The following is a 27,235-nucleotide window of genomic DNA, read 5'->3' on the forward strand; positions in this document are numbered from 1 at the left end:
CCATTGGAATTAATCATTCCTTCACCTGAGCTTCAATTTGCCTCAACTTTTGTTAAAACACACATGTTTCTCCCTATTATATATCTTGTATTACAAATGATTATTCACACATTTCTCTACCAGACAGAACAACTTGAGGATAAGAACTATATTATTCATTTTTGTGGCATTGTAATGTCTAGCACAGTGCTTTTTTCAGAGAAAACACAAACGTTTACTGAATTAGTAATTGTGATCAAGAAAACAATACATATTTTACTATATTCAGATCATGTGTACATATAGCCATAAACAGATTGCATATGTAAATATGTATTTAAAATGAACCTGGCAAAACTTGAAAAATTTGCCAACTGGATTTTTTGTTTATACTTATTGTACGTGAAACTGTTATTTTCACTATGTTAAATGACACCTACCCACTTGTAGGTAGCACCAGATTTAATCTTAACATCAAACTATGGAATTAGTCATATATGAAATTCAGATCTACTTTTAATGCCATTATAATTTATAAATGGGCAAAGATAATTTTCTTCAAGTCAAGATCACCTCAAAAACAAACTTATTTTCATCAAATGATTTTAAGTATAAAAATAACAAAATTTGTCTTACTTGTTTTAGATACTTGTCAGTGATCTTTACATTGGAAACAAGTAATTTTGCCAGACATTAAAATGGGTAAGAACTCAGCAGTGATGTGGACATAATGGGGAAAATACCACGAAACTAAAGCAAAATTTAACTTTCATTTATTTTATCAAAATGGGTAGATGTTCTTAAATTTTGTGCCAAAATACTTTTCCTGTTGTTTGCTTTTTATTTCTCAAAAAGAACTTAAGTGACATTTGCACTTAGGAGCTCACTAAGGAATGAAAAAACAAAAAAGGATTGTCATGATATATTTAAACCACCCAGTCCGTTTATAAAAATGTTTATTTATTTATTTTGAGAGAGAGAGAGAGAAAGAGGAGAGAGCAAGGGAGGGGCAAACAAAGGGGGAGAGAATCCCAGGCAGGCTTAGCTCTCTCAGTGCAGAGCCCAACAGCAGGGCTCAATATCACAAACAGTGAAATTATGACCTGACCCAAAATCAAGAGTCAGGCGCTTAACGGACTGAGCCACCCAGGAGCCCTTCACATCACCCAGTTCTATTTAGCAAGATATTTAATTCATGAATTTTGTCAAATAAAAAATAAAATGGTCTAATCAAAAGAAAGATATTAGCATATTTGATTCATTTTGGAATTAGCATTACCCATTAGTGACTGTACTAGAATCAAAATGTCTTACACCAAAGTAGGAAAACCACATTATCCAATAAACATACTAACATACTATTTATTTTTGGAGTGAATAACAAATTTCAACTCTCATTCATTAAGGAACTGCTAACTGCTTAACTTCTCTCTTCCTCAAGTTTCTCCCATTTAAAAAAAATTATCACTGCAGCTATTTCTTCCTTTAAGGAAGCTGTGAAAATAAGTAAAAACACATGAACAAAAGAATATGGAAACTGCAAAATAAGTACATAGTCATTTCTATAATTTTTTAATGTTTCTTTATTTTTGAGAGAGACACAGAGCAGGAACAGGGAGGGGCCCAGAGAGAGAGAGGGAGACACAGATTCCAAAGCAAGACCCAGGCTCTGAGCTGTCAGCATAGAGCCCAACACGGGGTTCGAACCCACAAACTGCGAGACCGTGACCCAAGCTGGATGCTCAACTGACTGAGCCACTCAGGCACCCCAAGACATAGGCATTTCTAATATTAAACCTTCATACGCTGCATTCCTATAGCTCTTTGGAGTTTTCCTAGAACTTAGACTTTGATGTATAACAGGAATTACTATACTATACTCATTTCACAGATGAGAAATCTAGGAATGAAAAAGCCATTTGCCAAACATGGTACAACAATGAGGCAGGAATCATTTTCTTCTACTTCTTCCCAGTCTTTGTTATTTTTAATGAACTATAGGAATAGGCTAGTTTTCACAAGAGATATGAGGTCCTACACATGTACCAGGATAGACAAAAAGGCCCATTCTTCCCCAGGAGGATGTCCTGAGGTGGTTCAGCAAAATGCAGCTCTTTGACAGGCTGGACTTGAAACAGAGCAAGAAACATGCTATTTTCCATGAGAGTGCCTCTGGAAATCAAAGTCTTCTGATGGAGACTTTACTTTAACTCTGGTCATACCTTTCAAATATAACAGGTTATCTTTGTTTCTAACTTAATTATCACATACTATAATGTATGCCTTTTTAATATTATTCTATTTTCTGCCAAATTATACAAAGAGCATTTCCTAAGTATTTACTATATTCCTAACATAATGTATAAATACATACATAAAATAAAAAGGAAAATTATATTTATGCATGTGTATATACACATACAATTTATACATATATGGGTTGCTTACATCTATCTCCCCAATAAGAAAATAAGTATGTAAATAAAATATTTGCGACATGGAGCAGCCCAGGTTGACTCAAGATGGCCACCAGTGATCTCTACTTTCTGATATTCATATGCTTGTGTAATCTTTTCCCCTTGAATATGGACTAGCCTACGCATACAATAGTATGTGACTTCTATGAGTATCTACATAAGATTATTTCTGTCTTTTTTTTTTTTTACAAATAGTTTATTGTCAAATTAGTTTCCACATAACACTCAGTGCTCATCCCCATAACTGTCCTCCTCTATGCCCATTCCCCCCTCCCCCCCACATCCATCAGTCCTCAGTTTTTGTCAGCATTCAAGAGTCTCATGGTTTGCCTCTCTCCCTTCCCCCCACCATGTCCCCCCTTCTTCTACCCCTTGTTCCTCCATCAAGTTCCTCCTAATCCTCCTATACGTGCAAACATATGATATTTGTCCTTCTCTGCCTGACTTATTTCGCTCAGCATAACACCCTCAAGGTCCATCCATGTTGCTACACATGGCCAGATTTCATTGTTTCTCATTGCCATGTAGTATTCCATGGTATAGATAAACCACATCTTCTTGATCCATTCATCTGTTGATGGACACTTAGGCTCTTTCCATGTTTTAGCTATTGTGGAGAGTGGTGCTATGAACATTGGGGTCCATGTGCTCCTATGCATCAGCATTTCTGTATCCCTTGGGTAAATTCCTAGCAGTGCTATTGCTGGGTCACAGGGGAGTTCTATTGTTAGTTTCCTGAGGAACCTCCACACTGTTTTCCAGAGGGGCTGCACCAGTTTACATTCCCACCAACAGTGCAGGAGGGTGCCCATTTCTCCACTAGCTGGTTCTATCTCTTGCTAAATTTGATGAAGCATGCTGCCATATTAATGATACTCATGTGGAAAAGAATTGAAAATGGCTTCCAGCCAACAAAGAAAGATTTGAGGCCCCGACTCAACAGGCCATGAAGGACTGAATCTTGTCAACAGTCATGTAAATAAACTTGAAAATTATCCTTCCCCATTTGAGCCTTCAGATGGGACTACAGCTTTGTCTAATACATTAATTACAATCTTGTGAGAGACTGTGAAGCAGAGAACTGAGTTAAGCCATGCCCAGATTTTTGACACACAGAAGCTGAGATAATAAATGTGTGTTGACTTAAGTTTCTAAATTTGTAGTAACTTTTTCACAACAATTAATAATTAGTACAGGATTAAATAGATATTTGTTGAAGGAATAATTGAAGCTTGATTGCCTTTGGAATGGATACTAGATTTAAGTTCAGTTCACCTGGGATTTGTCCTAGTTTAATGACATACTAGTTATATGATCTGGCCAAACTCTTTTTTCTCCCTGGAGGTGAGTTTCTTCATCTGTTAAGTAGTTAGGTGAGATGATATCTAACATCCTTTCCAGTTTTAAGATTTCGTATACATATGAATTTATTTTCATTCAAATCTGTCAAACAGAAGAGAACCAAATAGAATAAAATAATAATATTTAGTTGTAAATTTCATCTTGAGAATAAATTAATGCTATCTTCTAGGAAACAATATCAGTTTATAATCCATCTACCTTAACTTCAATAAAATGATATTTGGTTATCTCATGAAAATATTTAGTAAAAAATATATCTGCCTCAAATCTTTAAATATTCTGCATTGCATAGGTAAACACACAGAATTTTGAAAGTAGATTCTCATGTTTATCTAAACAATTATTCCCTTGAAAATACTGAATTGAGATTTCTAAAATATACTGTTCACAAAATGCCTGTATTTTAAAATAAGAAAAATAAATTTAAATTTAGGAGATAAGATTGAACTCTCACTTAGAATCCATATTTTTTTAACATCACACAATTGGCAAATAAATTTAGAATACTCAATTTGTAATTTAGTACTTATGTAATCCTCCAACATACATAACATTACTTTGATATCCTAATTGATTATGGGGGGTATATTATTAAGATACTTTTGGCCTTCTATGGCTTTAAATATCAATCAAAATGCACGCATTATCTTTTTTCTTGAAAAAAAAAAACATCCTGGGGGCGCCTGGATGGCTCAGTCTAAGTGTCTGACTTAGGCTCAGGTCATGATCTCATGGTTCGTGGTTTTGAGCCCTGCGTCGGGCTCTGTGCTGACAGCCAGCTCAGAGCCTGGAGCCTGTTTCGAATTCTGTGTCTCCCTCTTTGTCTCTGACCCTCCCCTGTTCATGCTGTCTCTCTCCCTCTCTCAGAAATAAATAAAACATTAAATTTTTTTAAATCCTGAATTTGAAATTTCTAAAATCAACCCAAAGTGTACTACTGTCAAAAGCTATAGACCAAATATATTGTGCCTGTTTCCTATCGCTATAGTAACAAATTACCACAAACTTAGCTGCTTAACATAATATCCGTTTAATATCTCCCAGTTTCCAAAGTTCAAAAGTCTTGGCAGGATGTGGTTCAATTAGGATTTCTACCTAGGGTCCACAAAGCTAAAATCAAATTGCCAGCAGGGCTGCATTATTTATTGGAGGCTCTGGGAAAGATTCACTTTATTTATATTGACAAAATTCTTCTCCCACTGCCCATGAGCTCCCCTCAAGTTTCAAGCCAGCAATGGAGGGGAAATCCTTGTCACACTTCAAATCACTCTTTCTCTTCTGTCACATGTCTATGCTTTAAAAATTTGTGAGATTACATTGAGCCTACCTGGATAATCCAGGATAATCTCCATAGTTTAGAGCAACCTTAACTACTTCCACAAGTTCTCTTTGCCATGTAATGTAATGTATCCCTGGGGATGATAGTGAGGGGTAAAGTTCTTGGGGTTCCAAATTCTCCCAAACACATACGGGAAATCTCTTCATCATTCTCTAACATTTTCAAGTGTTTTATTATTTTAAGTATTTAGATTTATTATTCTTGAAGATACTAAATTTTAAATGTAAGGCCACGTTAATATTAATGTAAAATAAATGTTAAATGCATATAATCATCCAGCTCTCTGACACCCAAAATATAATCTTTTAAAGTTTATTTATTTATTTTGAGAGAGATAGAGCACAAGCAGGAGAGGGATGGGGGGAGAGAGAGAGAGAGAGAGAGAAAGAAAGAAAGAGAATCCCAAACAAGCTCCACACTGTCATCACAGAGCCTGACATGCGGCTCAAACTCACAAACCATGAGATCATGACTTGGGCCAAAACCAAGAGTTGAACTCTTAACTGACAGCCACCCAGGACAGTCCCAAAATGTAATCTTTTAAAGTAAAAAGAATTTGATTATATAAACAATAAAGGGAAAAGTTACCTTTTGCCACTGGCTTTGTGTCTGGTTTTTCTTTTTTCTCAAATTTTTCCTTGTGAGTTGCTTAAACAGAAAAATTTATATTAGTACACACTTTCAATAGATTTCAAGACCAAGCTTTCTCTTTATCTCAGCTTTATAGCCACCAAAATCATGTATGATTTTAAAGATTGATGACATTTTAAAGATTTATGAGCCTGATTTAGAAATAAAAAAAATACCAGTGTAATAACGACTATATAAAATCCAATTTAAAAGACTTGGCATAAAGAGTTAGAAAGCATTTTGAAAGCTAACCTCACTTCCCTTTTTACTGTTATTATTCTAAATAGATAAAGTTTTCAAGAAAGACAAACTGAGAAAGAGCAGTTTTATAATATTTGTCAAAAGATGTTGTATTATAATGATGAAACACTCTCTTTATAATTAATTAAAATAAATATTTAAATCAGAATTAGAACTTGGATTAAGAACAATGTTTCTCAACAAAGACATAATTATTGATATTTGGGGGAAAATAATTTCTTTCTATAAGGGACTGTCTTATGCACTGAAAAAATGCTTAGTATCTCTGGTCCCAGCTAACCAAGTGTCCCCCACTCCAATGACATTTTGACAACCAAAAAGGTTTTTGTTCCAAATAACCCCTAAGAAATAGCATCTTCATCTTTGTCAGAGAAGACCAAAAAAATGTAATCAGAAATGATTACTGATTGAGTGCAGCTTTTTAAACAAATAATATTTGGCATACTTGGAACATTATACCTTCTCACTGTTTATGGAATAAATTAATAAATCAATATGAATTTATTTTACTAGCTTCTATGAAGTAAAGGGCTCTCTGAGACATACAGGAGTATGTGCAGGTTAGTCATCTTTCAAATGCATTCATCAGTGTAATTTGGTAGTTTCCCAAATCACCACTCATTTTACAGCATTTATATATTATTTATTGGAGAATAATGAGCATTAAAGAAATTATAAAAATTAAATGAAAAAATAAGAGATTTAATTAAACAGGTGGGTTAAAGAAAGAGCCAAATTATTAACGTTGAAAATTAGAATCCCAATTACTTCCATTTCTCCAACTGTATAATAACATTAATGTCCATCAGCTTTACTTGTATTATAAAAGATCAAAGGTGCTGAAACATGTATTTAACAAACTATTCTTCTAAAACACAGCTGATGAATAGTTTCCCCAGAATCTTGGAGAGATAAAGCAAACCTCACAGAGCTTAAAGCACAAGGCTCAGTTGAAGACCAAGTGAAGACCACCGAGGAAGCAGATGCATGTCGTCCAGGGTTTCAGCCTTTCTACCCTCAGCCTGCCCCACAGCCATGCCCACTCTCATTTGGGATTATGGGGAAGAGCCTGGACTGTTAGTTGAAGGCGCATGATGCCAAGTCAAGAGAGACATAATTCACACAAGGTCGTGGGGCTGCAGTGTAATAACTTACTCCATAAAAAGCAGACTCCTTTAATTGGTATATAATGAATTAAAGGACACTTTACAATAAAGCATTTTATTCTACTTTCCAGTATGAACATTTCCTGTAACATTTATAATTTAGGAGTGGCAAATTCTCAATTATTTTTTTACTAAAAATATTAAGCTACTGTGAAAGTTGAAAAAAATCACATGAAATATCAGATTATTTCATTTAGTCAGAGCCAATAATACTGCATAACTTAATAGCAGAAGAGAAATAGACACCTGTTTCTATAACAAAGAAAGTGGCTGTATTGAAATTCGTAGATAATATCACTAAGTAAACATTAACAAACTAATCATTATTTAATTCAAAATTTTAAATATGAGTATAGAATAAAGAAGATTAAAAGATGTTTCAATGGATCTGATTCCCAAAATATTATAAAACATTCTATCTGAGTGGAATGTTGCACAGGAAATAGTGCAGCAGGCTATGCATATTGTAAGCTTGTAAATCAGCTGAAATCTAGTGCAAATATTCTGGATGTGATCCACAAGAGCAAAAAAAAAAAAAAAAAAGAAAGAAAGAAAAAAGAAAAAGAAAAAAATTAGAGATTTATATCACATCCTACACTGAAATGAAATTTTGATGAATTAAAGTTAAATGTGAAATATGAAACTAAATTTAAAAACTTGATGAAATATTAATAACTGTTGAATTACTCTTTGAATGAAGATTCAAAAGCAGAATCACCAGAAGAAAATAAAACATTATCTAGCCATATACAAATTTAAGAATCTAAACAGACACACAAACTCACACACACACACACAATACAAATACACACATATATGCATTCACACATGTCTACTCACACAGACGGAAACCCTAACATTAACTATAAAACCTGAGGAAAATATTTGAAAAAGTGACAGGCCAGGAAAATATACCCAAATGACATGCACACAGGGCTCAAACTCATCAACTGAGAGATCATGACCTGAGTCGAAGTTGGAAGCTTAACTGGCTGAGCCACTCAGGCGCCCCAAGAAAATATCTCCGTTTAAATACCATGAAGCTTTTTTAAAAAAATGAGGAAAATACCGGCGTTAGAGCCCTGTGTCAGCCTCTGTGCTGAGAGCGCAGAGTCTGGAGCCTGCTTCAGATCCTGTGTCTCCCCTTCTCTCTGCCCCTCCCACCTCTCAAAAATAAACATTAAAAGAATGAGAAATACCTATTTACTGAGATGGAAAGAACTCTAAGATATATTATTAAGTTATAAAAGCCGGAATGTAGGATACATTAAATTTTGTATAGAAAATGGACAAACAGTAAGTGGTACTTTCTTATAAATTCATATTGAAGCTCTGAAAGATGCACATAAAACTCATAGAAGCGGTGTATTGTGTGTATGTGTGGATAGGATGCAATGGTACTTGGGGTGCGGAACAAGGCAGGAGGAAGCTTTTCATAATGTATCTGTATCTACTAAACAATGAGTTTACATTGCAGATTCTAAACAAATACATAAAAGTTACTTTTTAAATTCCAGTCTTACAGGTAATTAAAGAATGCAAGTTAAAATAATGAGGTATACTTTCTTACCTATCAAATCGAAAAATATTTCGTGAAATAATATCCTCACTGTTAGCCTAGGCAGTCTCACAACTGCCAGGGGAAAAAAATGAATACATTTCTAGAAAGTAAATTGGTAACCAAGTTGGAGTCTCAAATATTTTATTTACTTCAGCCTAGAAATTACTTTTTATAGATTCAATTCTAAGGAAAATATCAAAATATAATTTTAAAAATAAAATCTTATGTAAAGAATAAGAGGTCAAAGGGGAAGGAACCAATGTGTATGAACAGCAGTAAGAACTTTTCCATACCTTTCTTTTCAGATTTTTCTTTTTCTTTGGGTTTTTCTTTTTCTTTGTGTGTAACTGAAAAGAAACAGAGAATATTTTTCACTTAAATAAAGAGAATAAATTATAAGATGTTTGCATGGCAATTTTTGATGTCAAAAGCGTGTCTGCTGCTTTTGAAAATCTATTTTAACTGGAATGAGGTTGTACATAGTTAGATGTTTAAATGTTAAGATAATTATAAATTTTTTATTTCTATTTTTATTTTGTACCCAAGCACAAACTTGTCCCCAAACCAGGTCTGATTGCAAAAGTAAGAATACACCTCAGCTTTTTGAAATCTTTAACTTCAATTTAATGTAGTAGTGGAAAACTTTAAAAACTTATCATGCTGTATGCAAAGGATCCTAGCTCAATACTGGAGAAACACCAAAATATAAGGACAGAAATACAGAGAGATAATAACCTGAATCTGAGGCAAAGTATAATCAACCTAAATTGCACGTTACTCCTCTACAGAAACGTTCCCCACCCCAAATTTTTGAAAATATACTGGCATGAGATTGGAATGACACCAAATCCTCTTAAGGAAAACTAAATTTAATTTACTCTGAGCTGAGATCCAATTAATTAATACAGAAGAGCTCAAATTTAAGTTAAAATCTTTCCCCATAATTTAGTCGTAATTCTTATTAATGGCACGTCTAATTGTCAGTCTAGAAACATGGGAGTCATCCAGGATTCATCTTTTATTTTCCACTTCTGTTCATTTGCCAAACTCTTTCAATCTACCTTGTAATATTCCTCCTACCCAACTTTTTAAATCCAATATTACATCCCCTATTTGCCATTTATTTACACAAAAATATAGAAAGCACATGCTATGTGCTAAAGAGAGTTCGGCAAGATAGACTCTATCCCAGTCACTGTGATGTCAATAAGTGGATGAATAATGGAGGTTAAACAAATTACTGCAAAGGTAATTAATTGAAGTTGGTATAAATGCCATGAAGAAAGTATTCAGGGCATTCATAGACATTGCCTGTGTATTTGGGGAGTATCTCTTAGTAGAAGTGACATTTAAGAATGTGAAAGATGAGGAGAAATTAACCTAGTAAGGAAGCTGGAAGGAGAAAAGGAAAGAGACCATTTCAAAATTTGGAGTAGAATGCCCTTCTTGGTATATCAGTATTCCAAATATTATTTATAATAGCATCTTAACTATTCTCTTAAACCTTTAGATTTACATCTTTCTCTCTTAGAGTAATCTTTCTAACAGGAAAATCTGATTATACTATTAACCTGTTACAAATATTAGTATTTCCCTCATGGCTTAACATGGTATCTATTATATAGTACCTATGGGATAGGTACTATATGAAATATAAAACTATGTTATTGATCTAATGATTTGACATTTGCATATCAATCCCATCCAATCTACTTGAATTTCCCATGAACTTTATATTCCAGATGTATCAAAACAAACATAGCTCCAAGTATGCCCTCCTCTCTACCTGCCTGTACCTTCCACCCCAATCCCCACGCTTACACTTCCTTTTTCAGTTCCTTTTCAGTTCTGATTCAGTTGCTCCTCCCAGTAAAATTTTTTTGATCTCTATTTATTTTATAAACTAACTGAACATGTGCACAATTCCATTTTAACAATTAAATAATAATACTGCCTTTGTCAGGACACCTGGGTGGCCCAGTCAGTTGAGCTTCCTAGTTTTGATTTATGCTCAAGTCATGAAGTCATGATCTCAACATTCACGAGATCAGGCCCCACCTTGGGCTCTGCGCTGACAGCACAGAGTTTGCTTGGGATTCTCTCTCTCTTTCTCTCTCTATCCCTTACCTGCTCAGACTCTCTCCCTCTCTCTCAAAATAAATAAATAAGTACATACATAAATAAATAAAGTTTTAAAAATGCTGCCATTGTCCATATATCTGACTTCCTAGTAGGTGAAATCTCTTTAAAGACTACATCATGTTATTTTATTTTTGTATCTCTGGCTCATCACATGGTGTCTGCCCCATACTGGAGTTTTAATAGATTTTTTTGGAGTAAGGCAAATTCTAAAACATTATAAGAAAAACTGTTTTCATCTCCTAGTACAATTCTATTTATTAATGATATGGTATAGATATTATAAGCACTGCTTGCTTCTGGCCATTAAATTTTTTTCCAATGTATCAAAATTTCTCAAATAATTAAACCTCAGTGAAAAACAGAAGGAAAATAAATATATCTTTGAACATCTAAACATTATTTTCCTTACATTTTATAATCCTTTTAGGTGTTTCTGTGTTACTAAGTTCAATATAAGTATCTCACAGAAGAAAGGGGACCTCAGCATTCACACATGACCACAAACTTATATTGGTTCTTTCGGGCCACTATTAATTAAGCTAAAACTAAAAGAAAATCTTGGCAAAAACAAAGCCTCTTTTAAACATTCTCTAGAGGGAACTAAGTATGCATGAGATAAGCTGTGCTTTTGGAACCTGATTGGCAAGATTCCCAAGAGAACACCTAATCTGTGTCTCTGCTTCTGTGAAGGACCAGACCTCACCCACCTTGGACAGCTGGTTGTCCATTCCATTAAAGGATTTTCTAGCTGACGTGTGCACAGGCATAAATGGGAGAATTAATACAAAATCAAAAGAGTAAGGGGGCTGAATTCAGACTCAAACTGGCATATTAATGCCTCATTCTTGTTACCCTGGGGGAAAATCTGGTTCCTCACAGTCTAAGTTTTGATTTACAGACACCGTCCTATATGCTGGAATTTCATTATCCCCCTCAGAAACGGTACCATAACATTGCTTAGTGAAACAGCTGGACCCCTGTGCTCCAGGGAGCTGTTCAAAATGGCAGACAGCCAGTAGAGCTTCTTGGATGAAAACTTCAAACTTTGGCAAGATTGAGCTCACATACCAAGTTTTAAAGTTTCTTTTATCAAAATAATGCAACCATCAGTAACTGCCTTAATAATCACTCTAAAGTTTAAAAAAAGTATTTTTTTTCCAAAAACTGTGTTTACTTGTGCACGTCTTTGCTTAGAAACTACAACCAAAAGTTTTCATATGGAAGAAAAAAAAAGTTTTCATATGTCACCAGCTCTGTTTGGCAAGTTATATCTAAGCTAGGACAGTTTTAGCTCAGGACAAAATAAGCTTGTTGCACCTGCTGGAGCTTAATTTGCTTGTCATCCTTATTTACAAGAAACAAAAGTCCCTTCGGTATACTGATAATTAAAAACAAATGGAATCCACCAGTTGGAATGGCCCTGATGTTTGGCATCGGAGTTTGGCAGGGCTCTGCTGTTCTTGCACTTGCCCAGACTTTGACCTTTCCCTGACCAGAACATTCAGCTCAACTTAACTCTGCAGCAGCCTCTCGCCCACCCCATGTGGTCCCTCTCCAGCACTCTGCAAGCTGTGCTCTGTGCTTTTACAGAGTTTGGCCCTGGCAACCTGCCGGACAAACCCTGTGTCCTTCTCTGAATGTACCAGAGCTCATAGTGCACCTGACCCTGAGGTTCTTATCAGGCAAACCCTCCCTAGAGGCCAAGCAGTAAGGATTCGGTGCCAGGCTGGCTGAGTCCTTTTGCTGATCTCTCTGTTCTTAGTTAGAAAAAACCAGAAGTTTGGTGTCAAAAATTTTTCAGTAACTGATTTGCTTAGGCTTTTGTCAACACTAAAACAAAGTGTCAGATGTACTCTTGGTTAGTATGTATGTCTCTGTATGTTTTTATTTATTTTGTAACTAACCTATAAAATTTCCATTCTGTGCTAAGCCAAGATGATCTACACATTCTCCATGGTAATGGTGAACTCAAATAGAAAAGCACTCTTGAGTAGAGAAATTTGTCAAAGATTATATTACTCATTTTTCCTAAAGAAGGAATTTATCATTTTTTTATTTAAAATAAACACACAATTTCAGAGCTGAAAAGAACCTAAGAGGTCAGTTAGCCTGAACTTCTTTGTCCCTGGATAAGAAAACATTGCCTCAAAAGAGTCTATGGCAGAGAAGAATTCAGTGTGATCAGATTGCCAAACCAGCATTCTTTCCCCAACTATGCAACCTTGTCCACGCAGGTCCTGTGCAGACTAGGAACTTGTTCTTATGAGCCAAAGTGTGCTGGTTGGATTCTCTGAGCCCGTTATCTAAAACCAATCCTGCAATAATACACATGCTTCTTTTTCATGATAAAATTACATTTATGCATCTATTAAAGTGCAGATTAGTCAAATTCCCGCATATTACAAAACTCATCTGATAAATGCTCTAAATCACAAAGTATATTTTTAAATTCCAAAATACTAGTTTTACTCTGAATTCTGATTTAATTGTATGGGCAATTTCCTCTTCAACTGGGGCTCCATAGCCAGTCAGAACTGTAATCACTTCCTCAAAAGCGAGCAACCACTATGGAGGAGGTGATGCATAGATATGTGTAGATATCTCATTTTCCAGGTTTATATTTCACAGCTGTCAGGCAGAAAGAGAGAAAATACATTTTGTACTTTAAAGAGTCAATTAAGCATCGCTGAGAGAAGAAAAATAAAAGTTTATACAATAGAGGCTGACTTAATTAGTTTGTGGTCTTTGAGAGCTTTTTTACAAAGGGCACAGGATAGTTAGATACATTTTAATGTCTTGTACTCTTTGGCTTTTGAGCCTCATCTTCAGAAAAACCCTTTGCCAGCCTACAATTCCAGTCCTATAATTATCTCCCAGAAACAATCCTAAACCAGTCAGTCAGGATTATTACTCTAAATTACCCTTTCAAATAAATGTTCTTCTGACCACATGTGATACTGGTATGTATGCATTGGGTGGCATACCAGTGTTGGAGTGGTAAAGATGTGTTGGAGTCCTAATCCACTACCTCAGAATGTGACCTTAGTTGGAAATAGAGTCTTTACAGAGGCAATCAAGTTAAAATGAAGTCATTATGGTGGTCTTTAATTCAATATGATGGGTGTCCTTATGAAAAGGGAAAATTTGGACACAGAGACAGATATGCAGAGGGAAAAAAGTAGAGATGCAGAGAAAACACCATGTGAAGATGAAGACAGATTAGAGTGATTCATCTACAAGGCAAAGATTGCTACCCAATCACCAGGAGCTAGGAGAAGCATGGAATAGCTTCTCCTTTGCAGCTCTCTGAGATAATCAGTCCTCCTGAAATCATCCTTCAGAGACAATATATAGGTACTATATTTTTCAAATGATGGTTAACAAATAAATTTATTTAGCCTCTGTAACTGTGAGACAATAAATTTCTGTTATTTTAAACCACCCAGTTTTTGGTACTCTGTAATTGCATCCCTAGGAAACTAATACTAATACGAATCATTGGGGTTCTGTTGTGTCTTTTAACTAAGTTCTCACCTTGTTCCTCGAATGGCCCTTGACCTAGCTCTTATGTCTTCCAGTTCAGGTTCCAGAGTGCACATCTAAATCTTGACTCATCCATTCCTTTAAGGCTTTACCAAAAAACTGCATTCAGACCTACTTAGCAATTGCGGAAGCTGGTTATCTCCTCCAGGATGTCTCTTTGTGGAATACTCACTACATGATGGTATAACTGTGTTTCAGATCTCTCAGTGGACTGGGACTGATTCATCGTTGAATTTTTAGTGCTGAATATGGTGTTTGGCACAAAGTAAGTGCTGTGAATAAATTAATGTGTATTATTACCTAATGGTTATGGCCAGTTTTTCCATTTATAGCATCTGCCTGCCATGATACTCCCGTTTCCACTGGCTGGCCCACTTTGATTGTTGAACATTCATCAGCACACACTTCTGCCATGTGAAATTCTTCCCCATTCCTGAGGTCAGTTCTTTACCCAAACACTAAACAACTCAGGTTGATATAGCAAATACCTATTGTTCTGGATGCCTAAAAAACCTCCTTTTTTCCAGGAGCCATAAAGTTCTTTAATTTAGTTATATGTTTACCAACTGGGTTCCGATTTCTTATGGTTTATTCTCTGAGTAAATTGACATGTTTATTGGTTAAATAAAAGACTAAATGTTATCTGAAGATAACAACACAAGTTGCCATCCCAAAAAATCCCAAGGCAATATACAATAAAGAAGAAAAAAAACCTAAATGAAAGAAAAAATGTGAGGAAAATAAAAAATATATTAGTGTTTATCTTTAAATATTTGGTTTGTGGTTATTTTTCTTCTTTTTTCTTTTTTTCTGCCTTTTTCAAATTGTCCAAATTAATTTGTATAATTTAACCTATTTTATTATATTGAAATTTTTTTGTGTTTCCTAATTACATGTTGCATGTTGTCTTAATATGGGCCTTACTATCAAATTCTTCGATTGCTTCTGACCAAATAAATTTGACATTACAATAGCCCAGTTAAAGCTGAGTAATAATATACATTTGAAATTAAACATAGAAATGCTCAAGGAAAGAATAGGAGTTAAGTAGAGGTCAACAAAATAGATAAAATGAATGCTTCATTAAGTAGTTCATTCATTATTTTGTTTCTTGTGTTGGGCACTTTGCTAAATGTTCGAATCATATTTAATTTGATATAAGACATAAATTCAGAGCTGGTAGAAATCTAACAGACCATTGAGCTTGACTCATAAAAGTAAATGTTAAAAATGACCAAGAACATATATGAAGACAAACATAGTTCTTGCCCTCAGTGAGTTAGATAATATAACCAAAAAAAAAAAAAAAAATTGATGTCAAAATGCTTCATAGTGTGAAGTCAGGGGTATAAAAGTCTCATGTAGAAAATCCTGAAATGTCCCCAGAATGAGGAACAGTAGAGAAGACCTATTAAAGGAACTGACAGTCCGTCTGGAATCAAGAAATGAATGGAAGACCTGTAAGTGACTGCACAAGAAGGGTCGGCCAGCCAGAGAGGACAGTGCACAGAGAAGCACAGAGCTGTGAGATGGCATTAGGGCCTGCTTAGGGAGTGCCCAACAGTGCAGGCTGTCTATGGCAAAGGCGATGTTGGTGGGTCTGGGGTGTCATGGAAGCAGGGAAACAGGAGCAGAGTTGAGAGTTGAAAGGGTCGAGGAGGCGGTTGCAGAGTTGGGAAAGTATGGACAAGGCTGGACATTTTTAAGGTCGTCACTGATTATATGAAGAGAGTCTTCTATGGCACGGTAGAAAATGTGGCTTTTATTTCTAAGACACTGTAATGGCCACAGATGGATTTAAGCCTGTGAATGACATGATTAACATGAATCTGAGGGGTAACTCAGTGAAATTCACTGTCCTAATCTAATTGAGAAATGATTGTGGAAGAGATAACCATGGGAGAGGAGAGGTAAGAATAGATTACATTATAGTAAAGAAGGAGTAGGACATGGGACTGAGCAGGACCGCTCTTCATATTGAAAGAGACTAAGATGTCTATGGCAGGAATGTAACTCAAATGCCTTCTCTAATGAGGCAGATTGTGTCTTCTCCAGGAGTGATGACAGAGAGTGGTAAAGACTCTGCTAAACCATAGGTGCAGGCCCCACCCCAAGACAACCAGTTATACATTATTTTAAAATACAGCTGGTGAGTGGAAACGTCTGTGGACTGTACTTGAACTCTAGGCCATGAGTTTAATTGATAGTGATTCTGATCTTGGAGAATCATTTGAGTCTTTAGAAGAGCTTGACTCAAACCCTAGCCTTATGTCGCAAACATTAATTCAACGGATTCAACGGATATATATTTTAAAAACTATCCAGATGATTCTAAAATCCATCAAGTCCGTGCCACCATGGGCAATAATAACCCCTAGTTCTGCAGCTTGAATAGCTTGAGTAGATAGTGATATCTATTATTATGACCAATAATACAGAGGCATGAAAACATTTTGTGCAATGGAACTTAATACCAGCTTCAAATACACTGAGTGAAAGAAGTCTGTTACTTATCTGTGTCAAATCAGATGAGAGTTGTGTAGGAGGGTCCAGAGGCTTTTCATATTTTACTTCTTCAGTCATTTCAAATGTCAAAATTAATTAACCACTTGGGCTCTTAAATTAATCAATGTTTTAAATGAAATGTGAAGAGATTATCAAATATAAAAATACTTAAGGTATTCAGGTCATTCTCAGGTTTTTGATTTAAAGTGCATGCACACTCTGTATGAATTTTTAATAAGGAACTTATATTATAATAACTTAAGGAAATTATGGCACTATCTTGGCCATGCATAAACTTTATCCTACTTCTAAAGTGACTAAACTCTTCACATAGCCTCATCAGGAAAAAATTAAAGACAAAAAATCCCGAATATCTGTCTTTTTAAAATAAACCAAAAATAATAGAATTATTGTGACTAGTTCTGGTCCCCTAAATAATGAAACCTGAATATTTCCTCCAAACCTGAATTTCCTAACAGTAATAATTTTACAACTTATTTTGCTATGCTGATAGCTAAACATTTGTAAAAACTCTTATAACAATGTTGCTACCATAAATTTAGTAAACCTTGCCATTCTGTGATTCCTATCTTTAAATACATATATTTTGTATTTAGGTATCAGTCTTCTCTGAAATCTGACTCGTTTGTACTCTAGTTAAAGAGTAGCTGAGTGGGGTAATTTAAACAATAGCCCCCTAAAATATATCGATGTCTTAATCTCTGGAATCTGTGAATATTACCATATATGGCTAAAAGGGATTTAGCAATGTGATTAAGCCAAGTATCTTAAAATAGGGAAATTTTCCTGGATTAACTAGGTGAGCCTTCCATGTAACCCCATGTTTCCTTATAATAGGGAGGTAGAAGATTTGAAGACAGAAGAGAAGAAGGCACTGTGGCCACAGAGGCAGAGATTGGAGTGATGAATCCACAAACCAAGAAGTATAGTAGGCCTAGAAGCTGGAAAAGGCAAGAACAGATTCTCCTCTAGAGCCCCTGAGCTAGTTTGGCCCTGCTGACAACTTAATTTAGGCCCAGTGAAACTAATTTTAGATTTCTGGCCTCTAGAACTGCAAAGATAATAAATTTCTATTGTTTTTAAGACACACATTTTTGGTAATTTGTTATAGCAGCCACAGGAAACTAATATTCCCATCATGTGCCATTTGGCGTTTCTACCAAAAGAATAAGTACTGTCAGGTCTCATTTCTCATTTTGCTGAGTGTCAAAATAATGGTAAGGAGATTTAGAGGTGGATACTGTTTATTCAGTATATGGTGCCTGCTTTGCAAGTAAGCCATCACACACGACAATTCCATGGTGCAAACAGATGGGGAGGGAACAGAAATGAGTATCTAGTAACTGCTGGTAGAATTTGGAAGTACAAGCATTTCAGTGAAGTTGATCAGCAGATTACAAGGTCCTAAACATGGAGATTCAGAGAAAAGGTCAAGATCCTTCAGCTGTGAGAAAATTTGAGTATAAACATTTAGACATAGTGGAGCAAAAAAGAAGGAAAATGGAATGGAGGGTATATTGAGAAAGCCACATGTTAAGTTAGAAAAATATGAGGTGATCACTTGGCTCTGTAAGTTAATAAGCATGAAACACTCAGAAAATAATTGAGTTCAGGTAAAACCGCAATATTCTCAGTTTTAAATGGGATTATATCTCCCATGTTAGATTGTTCCATGAAGATTAAGTGAAACATTAGAAACCGTAGATGAAATCTATAGTATTTGTTTCATAGTAGATAAATGCTTATATGAGATTTTTTAAGAAGGGAATCATGAATATATAAAGGTGTTTGAGTGTTGTGTTACAGAATCTTTGGATGATATATCTTAAGTTCTTTCAGTCTATGATCAGATGGATATCAAGTAGTCCCAGATATAGGATGAGAAGTAATGCAGATAAGAAACATGCAAGAAATTGTCACTGTCCTAATCAGTAGTGAATACCATATGAATCCCTTAAAGGAGAATAAAGAGAGAGAGACAATAACATGTGATCTAGCTTCTATCACCACTAACATTTTTATCTCCCCCACCCTCATCAGCTTTCACCAGGTTCTCATTTATGTATTTATTTATTTCTTACCAGCTTTTTGGACTCAGTTATTTGCTGGCTTTCCTGTAACCATCACAGGCTACTATTACCTTGGACATATTGTATCTTTTCTTGTAAGAGTTCAAATATTTTGATAAGAATTCAAATTCCTAACTCTCCATCACATATAATCATAACTGATATGAAATGTGGCACACAGAAAACATATTTATCTACGTCTGTGAAGTTATAAAAACACATTTATTTTCGCCAAGCTACCTGGAAATAAAAAACAGGCATTATTCTACCTGAATGAGGAAACCAAGCATGAAAATGGAATATTTGTTCATATTCACACAGGAAAAAAAATGGAAAAAAGATACTACTTCTAAAACCCATGTAAGTCTCAAACAGTTGAAGCTCCATTTTCTCTTTCTTGAGAAATATTCACTCTTCAAAATATAGTTGGTCTATTCAGGGAATATATTCAGGTACTAATCTCTAACCCAGCCTTTGAGAAATTTATTTTCAACTTCTGCCAAATTCACTGTTTTAATTATGCAAGACTCACTAGTTTAATAAGCCCACTCTACAGCCCACTGCTCAAAGTCTTTAGCAGCAGGATTCTAATAGAGCCAGGTCCAACATGCAAATGGTGCCATCTGTATCACCACATCCACTCCAGCAGCACTGTTATTAAATTAATAGTACAGTCTGCAAGATAAAACAGCAGAGATTCCAATCACTTGGAACCAGTTGAGGTTCTGTTTAACTTCCAGCAGAAACACATAGCCAGTTCAATCATGGCTAGCTTAGTTAATCCATACCCAGGACTGGGTCCAACTTCCCTGACCAAAGGAATTAAGGACCAAAAAGGAAAGGGGACAGTAAGAAGACATTAGTTCCCTAAGTACAAATATAAATGGGTTTCAGTCGAGTAAGCCTCATGTCCCTGATTGTATAAGGATTGGCTGACCCTTCTGGAATGAATTTAAACCTTAGGATTAAAGACATAATATCTGCTGGATGACTTAAGCTCTTCACAAAAAGGAAGTACATGAAGTATATTAAAATGGCATTTTTATATAGATTGACATATTGGTATACGTTAAGGTAAAACTTCTATTATTTGAAACTTTACTGTTTGCAACTTTGCAATTTGTTGCAGGTAGTTTTTACATTAGCCAATTTTGAAGAAATAAATATTAGACAAGATTCAATTTCTTTTTTTAAAAATATTTTTATTTTTATTTATTTCTAGGAGAGAGAGAGACAATGTGAGCAGGGGAGGGTCAGAGAGAGAGGGAGATACAGTATCTGAAACAGGCTCCAGGCTCTGAGCTGGCAGTCAGCACAGAGCCCGACGCGGGGCTCGAACCCACGAACTGCGAGATCATGACCTAAGCGAAAGTCGGACGCTTAACCGACTAAGCCATCCAGGCGCCCCGACAAGATTCAATTTCTATCACAGAAAAATTATTTCATTTTCTGTCCATATCACATAAACAGTAATTATGAGATTTTAGTTTCCGCCCTAACTCACTTAAAAAACACACGAGGTTGTACATTGGGGAAACCTGGACATATTCAGAAATATATCTCTTTGAAAGCTTCCTATGAGTTTCTTCAAAGTTTTATGACTACATGGTCCACTTCTGGAAAAGTGATGCTTGATAAAATGAACAAGACAATTCTGGTCATTATTAATATGCCTCTAATGCAAGTTTGGAGTTACTGGATTCATTTGAGTTGTAAGAGATATTAATCATCTTGTTGTCACTGTCCATGCACCCTTGAGGCTGGGCAAGAAAGCTGCGGGCCATAGCAGTCTACAGTGAGGCAATAAAATGACTGCATTTCTATGCCAAACATTTTAAATGCTCTGAATGACATAAAAAATTAAAGGTAAAAAAATGAACTCTGACATATTACAGTAACTTATTCAAAGACGAATAAATGTTTACTAGTAAGTCAAAAATTATATTTACACTACTATCTCAGTAGGTAAAAATTGCTTGTAAGTAATTTAAAGATTGTCACATGTTTTGAAGTTACTTTGATTCCGATTATTAAATATTACATATATATTTATACTTGAAGTTAACTGGGAAGTAAAAGCATTCCTTTAAACACTATCAAAAATATTAAAACAAGGGAATACTCAACATGAAAAGTTTTGTTTGTCCCACAGGAATACACAAAATATGTATCTTAAGTTAAAAAAAACCCAAAAAACAAGAATAAACACAATATTAAACATTTACCTTTAGGTACTATTTTCCTTTCAGGTTTCTCCTGCTTTTCAGTCTTGTCTTTGTGTATTTCTAGAAAAACATAATTTGCAATTTAAAAATTGTTTTTGAAAATATACAAAATATAAACTGTAACTATGATCTAAACTTTAAAATTCCACCATGAAGTCTAAGGTAGAGGTATTTAAATGGAAAAAGTCATTGTAATATATTGCTACATAAATCATTCACTTATTCAAATAAGGGAAAATTGAATTCACCTCAAAATTAGTGCTATTTGAAAAAGCTTAAAAACTTACATCAAGGGGGCTATGTTGTCACCATTTTCAGTGCTAAAATTGATCACAAACTATAATTATGTTTTATTTCAATTACTCTCAATACAATTAAGAATCCTTAGTAAGAATGTCATTTAGATTGAGGAAGATTTCATTTTTACATATTAAATTAAGAATTTGTGAAATGAACTGTAACTACCTAATAGGAAATATATCTCAGAAGTATTGACTCTAAGCTATGTTTATAATCAGAATTTGGCATTGCATTTAACCCATAATTACTGCATGCAGATATGACACATTTCATGGAATAAATCGCTTGTTACATTTTTTCCTAAATATAAGATTTTAACAAATATATTTAATTTTCTGCTAGCTTCAGTATACATACATTGCCAAGGCTTAGAAAATGAAGTTAATTCTGAATTTGAAGTTAATTTAGATGGAACTAAATTAGATATTAGAGTTTACAAATATGATTACTACCTCTGAAAAGTGACTTAGTCTTAATACCATGGTTTTTCATAGGAAAATGCTAATGAGGTTTACTTATTTATTTATCACAACTTTATTTCACAGATGATCTGAGATGGTGCTAATTACTGTACACATTTTAAATTCTCCATTTGTAATTGTGAATTTGCACTTATGTAATTTTTCCAGAAGTCTAAAATCAAGACCAACCATAGGAAAATCCGAAGTATCTTCAGATAAGACAGGTAGTGATTTTCACCTGTTAAGGAGGTAATTATCCCTGTGAAAATGTCCTCTTCTTGTTTATGCCATGAATCCATCCTCACATATACAGGGCCAGACCTTTCCCTTATCCCATCCCTGACTTTGATATGGCAATGGAGATACAAAAGAGTTAAAATACTTTATCACATCCCTGGTAAAATTTTTCCAAGTTTCAAAGAAAGATCTTCAAAGGCCACAGGAAATTTACATTTTTTTGTCTCTCCCACCATTTTTTAAAAAAATTTGTTCTCCATAGGTTTCCAAATCTTACTCCGAATGTGTGTGTGTGTGTGTGTGTGTGTGTGTGTGTGTGTGTGTTTAGATATCTGTTGGTCACTTACTATCAGTCCTTTTTAAGGTGGGTGAATCATTATTTGGGGGTAGAATAGGTTATTCTGTGCCATCTATGGTATTTAGCAGCATCCCTGGCTTCTCCTGTTAAATGTAAGTAGTGGCTCCATCCCCTGTCATGACTATGAAAATTTCTTTAGATGTTGCCAAATGCTAATTGCCAAATGCAAACGTCTTCAGACATTGCCAAATGTAGGACAAAGTAAGCCTCCAAGAATGTGTTCAGATAGCTCAGGACAGTATTTCTTTTGCATACCTTGTCCTCTTGGTTTCTGTAGTATTTCTATAATTAAGAAAGAAGAATAGTGTTGCACTATATTAAATTATTATATAGAGGTATATGGGTAGAAAATTTTCATCTGTGTTCAGGTTGCAAAGGCACAATAAAGTTGCATTTTATCAGCTATAGACAATAAAGCTAACAGAAACCTTACTTAATATACTACCTAAAGATATTTATCTAGAACTGCCTAAAGATATGAGATAACATATCTAATCACTGTTACTTTAGACCTGCACTGCCCTAGGCAGTAGCTACAAGACTCATGTGAATGTTAAGGACAGACTATGAGGTTAGCGTACATTAAGATGTGATGTAAGTTTAAGTACATACTGAATTATGGAGACTTAGTATAAAAAAGAATGTACAATATCTCATCAATGATTTTATGTTAATAACATATTGGGATGGTATGATCTGGAGTATATTTAGTGTTATCATTTTATTTGTGTGTCACCTTGGTTACACTAATATCCCAAGTCATTCAAATGAACACTAATCTAGGATTTGTTGTGAAGGTATTTTACAGATGTAATTAAAATCCCTAATCCATAGACTTTAAAAAGATGATTCCGGATCACGAAGTTTCCCAGGGAGGAGAAAGAAATTCTGTCTGGGGATGACAGCTTCAGCTTCGGTCCCTGCCTCTGGGTTCACTTTTGCCTGTGATTTTCCCTTCCTGACTGCCGTCCTCTACTTAGCCAGTCCCCACAATCACATACGCCAATTCCTTGTAATAAATTTCTTAATATATCAATATATCTGCATAATCTCCTACTGGCTCTGCTTTTCTGGTTGAGCCCTCACTGAGTCCCTGATTAGGTTAAATAAGACATGCCATTAAAATTAATTTCATATTATTCTTTTTACGTTTTAAATGTGTAGCTACTTGAAAATTTTAAATTGTATATGTGGTTCACACTGTATTACCATCAGCCTGTGCCGGTTTAGTCTTAAGAGTGGGCAAACTATCTTTGAAAAACCTTAGGTCATCCACAGAGTTAAATCTTTAGCAAGTGAAAAAGAAAACTTGAAATTCTCCCTTGCCAGTACTATCTTGCTTCCTCCCTCCTATTCAGATCTACAGAGGCTGCAAAGATTGGTGCCTTGTATAAATCAGGCCAATAAGGCAAGTAAAATGCCAAAGATTTAGAGTAGTCTGGATATGCTAAGAGAGTCACCTTTAAAAGATAATTTCTTACCCCTAGTAGGGATTGATTTGAATACAGAAATGGAAGAAAATTTTCTAAATTAAAAGCTTGCTTGAAATACTACCTTTGTTGTGAGACAAGAATACCTTGAAATTGTCGTTTAGAATGATATTTTTCATTTAGAGGGAGGTGCGTGTGCATGTATGTGCATGCAGTAGGCAACTATTGGCCACTCAGAAGAACAAAAAAAGAGGTGCTGTAGCTCCTACAGAGGATCAGACTTGAGTTAGAATTTTCTGTAGGATCAGGTGCTAAAGGCCATCCTGCCTGGGTAGTTCTAAAAGCCTTCTGGTCTAGTTTCATTTGGGGAAATACACTGGACAGGGAAATACACCACAGGGTGGTGGTGTTTGGGGTTAGACAACCCATGTTTGTCCATGGCTGGGTTTCTTGCAAGGTGGATGGATGTTTGCACATCAGAGAACTGCAATGAGAAGCAGTAGCAGGAGCCACCTTGGCACCCCTTCGCTCTAGTTCCTTTGTACACAGCAGCATCCCATCAAAAAGGAATGAGCTGTAGATTGTGATCAGCATTGAAATGAGCATAAGTCCATCCTTGAGGGAAAAAATAAAGTTAAGAGAAGACAAATCTCAACAAGGTTGGGATCAAGAGCACCATTCATGAAAAGGTACCGAGAAATGCATTCCCTCCACCGTTTTCCAAATACAGGGAAAGGAATTAATCCAAAGAAGGTAAATCCTAGCATGTTGGATATATTTCACTATACATTTTCCTTAAGAAAAATATAACTAAAATGAAACTAAAAGAGAATTAGGCTGAAAAAATGACAACATATTTCTTAGTCTGTTTTTTACTCTATAGTAAATGGAGCAGACATAATCCAGTTCTATAACTCAGACCAATCTCAAGGATAAAGCCCTAATTTTTTATTTTCCTGATTCCGTACTTCAGTCTTCTACAAGGACAACCTCATTGCTCTGGGAAGATCTACTTAGACTTCTCATAAGTGGCAGCAGGGGTCATGGATTAAAATACACACACATACACAATAAAATCTTTACAGGTCACAAAGAAATATGATGACTTACACAGGCATTTTTTTTTTTTTTTGTATAGGAATGTCATCAACTAATTTTTTTAACTCACCTGAAGACCATTAGTATTTCTATAGAGGCATGTAGACTTGCACAGCTAACCTTATAAAGGCACACTTACACATATATTTTTCTGCTTATAGAAGACAAAAGAGGGACATCTGGGTGGCTCAGTCGGTTAAGCATCCGACTTCAGCTCAGATCATGATCTCGCAGTTTGTGAGTTCGAGCTCCGCGTCAGGCTCTGTGCTGACAGCTCAGAATCTGGAGCTTGCTTTGAATTCTGTGTCTCCCTCTTTCTCTGCCCCTCCCCAACTCATGCTCTGTCTCTCTGTCTCTCTTTCTCTCAAAAATAAATAAACATTAAAAAAAAGAAGACAAAAGAAATTTACTTCTTATGATTCAAACTTAAGGATAAATTAAATCTCTCTCTGCATGCTTTATTGCAACATTGAATTTTCTTTGGGAATTGGATTCTATGACAAGTGTCAATGCCTGTGGCTATCAGATGCCTAGAGAACACAATGGAGCCTCTGCACATGTGCCAGTTCTGTCTCCTTACAATTGAGCCAGGAAATGATAACCATCCAGGATTCTGTCCAATTCAGTAACAACATGCTACCAAAAATATCCTACTTCATAAGGATATTTTTCTCATAAGCAGATGATGTTTGATTTGTTACTCTCAACTGCTCTTTCCAGCTAGGAACCATTCATATAAGAATGTAAATTTTAATTTTAAAGATTCAAGTCACTAAATGCAGAACTTTATCACTCTACGGTTTTCAACAAACTTCCAAGAAAAATAAAATTTCCTGAATTATATTACAACTAGCTTCCAGTGGTTTAGTAATTTCCACAGACTGGTGGATAACTCCATTTTGCATAATATGACAAAAATGTATAATTGCATAAAATTGCATTTAACATCATGACACATTTAAGTACAGTTCAGCACAAATCCTGGATACAGGGGACAAAGAAGGTCAAAGCAGTTGTTATTTACCTTCAAATATATGTGCTTTCCAATTAAATTAGTATCCAATGTCTCAGAAGATATTATAATAAGTCTCAGCCCCAGATGCCAGTTGGAATCATAAGCCATTTTGGTAACCAGTAAACCTTACAGATTGTTTTGTGGCTTAGAAGGCACAGAGGTCAAACTATCTCAATCCAGATGTGAGACTGCACACAGGCCCTTAAGGATACAAATCTCTATTTGAATTTTGAGAACTGGAAAAGGGAAAAAGAACATGGGAAAAGAGTGATAATTATTTCAATGTGTCAGGAGGAAGAAAGGAAATTTCTTTTTCTACTGAGTCATCAGTAACCCTACCTGAGAAGAGTGAGCCAGTAGCCACTCATGTTTACTGTGTTGCTAACAGTACAAGTGTGCTAAAAGATTTACGAAAAGGGCAAGTTAGCTCCCCAGAATGTGAGAAGCATAGTCTAACTTTTTTCAATACTCCTGATTTTCCTCTACAGTTTTCCTCCACAGCTACAGGGAAGTATGAATAAATATGAGACATGGAGAAAAATAATAATGTCTCCCTTTAGATCCTTATTTTTATTCATCTCCTACTGTAAAACTAAAAGCATTTGAAATCATCAGAAAACTTTATCATGCTAGGCTCTAAATGCATTTACAAATTTCCTTCATTTAAGGAACTCGGAGAATTTAAACCCTGACTTTTATGCTTTATAATTCAATGAAGATAACAAGGAAATATATCCTCCTAAGTCAGGCTGTTTCTCTAAAGTCCAAAGCCAAGCAAGCAGAGTCCAATGTCTCTCAAGAGATGTTAGTCTCAGACCAGACTTGTGAAGTGCTGGTAAAGATGAATAATATTTAGATTTCTCATTTTTGTAGGTTTCAATGATCATTAAATGGTTATTTTAATAACTGTCATATGAAAGATGGCATTGATCTATAGTATTCTAATATAATTAAAATATGCATTTTTGTTAGGATAATTAGACATAGGTAAATTATTAACAGATGCTGAAGTCAATCTGCCCAGTTTATATCTGATTCCTTTTCTTACCAGCTGTT

The 27,235-nt window shown here is 35.1% G+C and overlaps 1 protein-coding gene across 1 annotated transcript in view; it reads right to left on the reverse strand.

Moving 5' to 3' along the window:
- TRDN (triadin) overlaps window positions 1–27,235 on the reverse strand; it is a 307,272-nt gene that overhangs the window by 246,030 nt on the left and 34,007 nt on the right. Inside the window, exons 5-7 of the mRNA XM_039223086.1 lie at window positions 21,281–21,340; window positions 9,069–9,122; window positions 5,746–5,805 (exon numbers count right to left, since the gene is read on the reverse strand). Of these exons, the coding sequence (XP_039079017.1) occupies window positions 5,746–5,805; window positions 9,069–9,122; window positions 21,281–21,340 (174 nt within the window). The remainder of the gene's footprint in view (window positions 1–5,745; window positions 5,806–9,068; window positions 9,123–21,280; window positions 21,341–27,235) is intronic.

Source organism: Hyaena hyaena, unplaced genomic scaffold, assembly GCF_003009895.1.
Source record: "Hyaena hyaena isolate Hyena2069 unplaced genomic scaffold, ASM300989v1 scaffold_1262, whole genome shotgun sequence".
Taxonomy (NCBI): domain Eukaryota; kingdom Metazoa; phylum Chordata; class Mammalia; order Carnivora; family Hyaenidae; genus Hyaena; species Hyaena hyaena.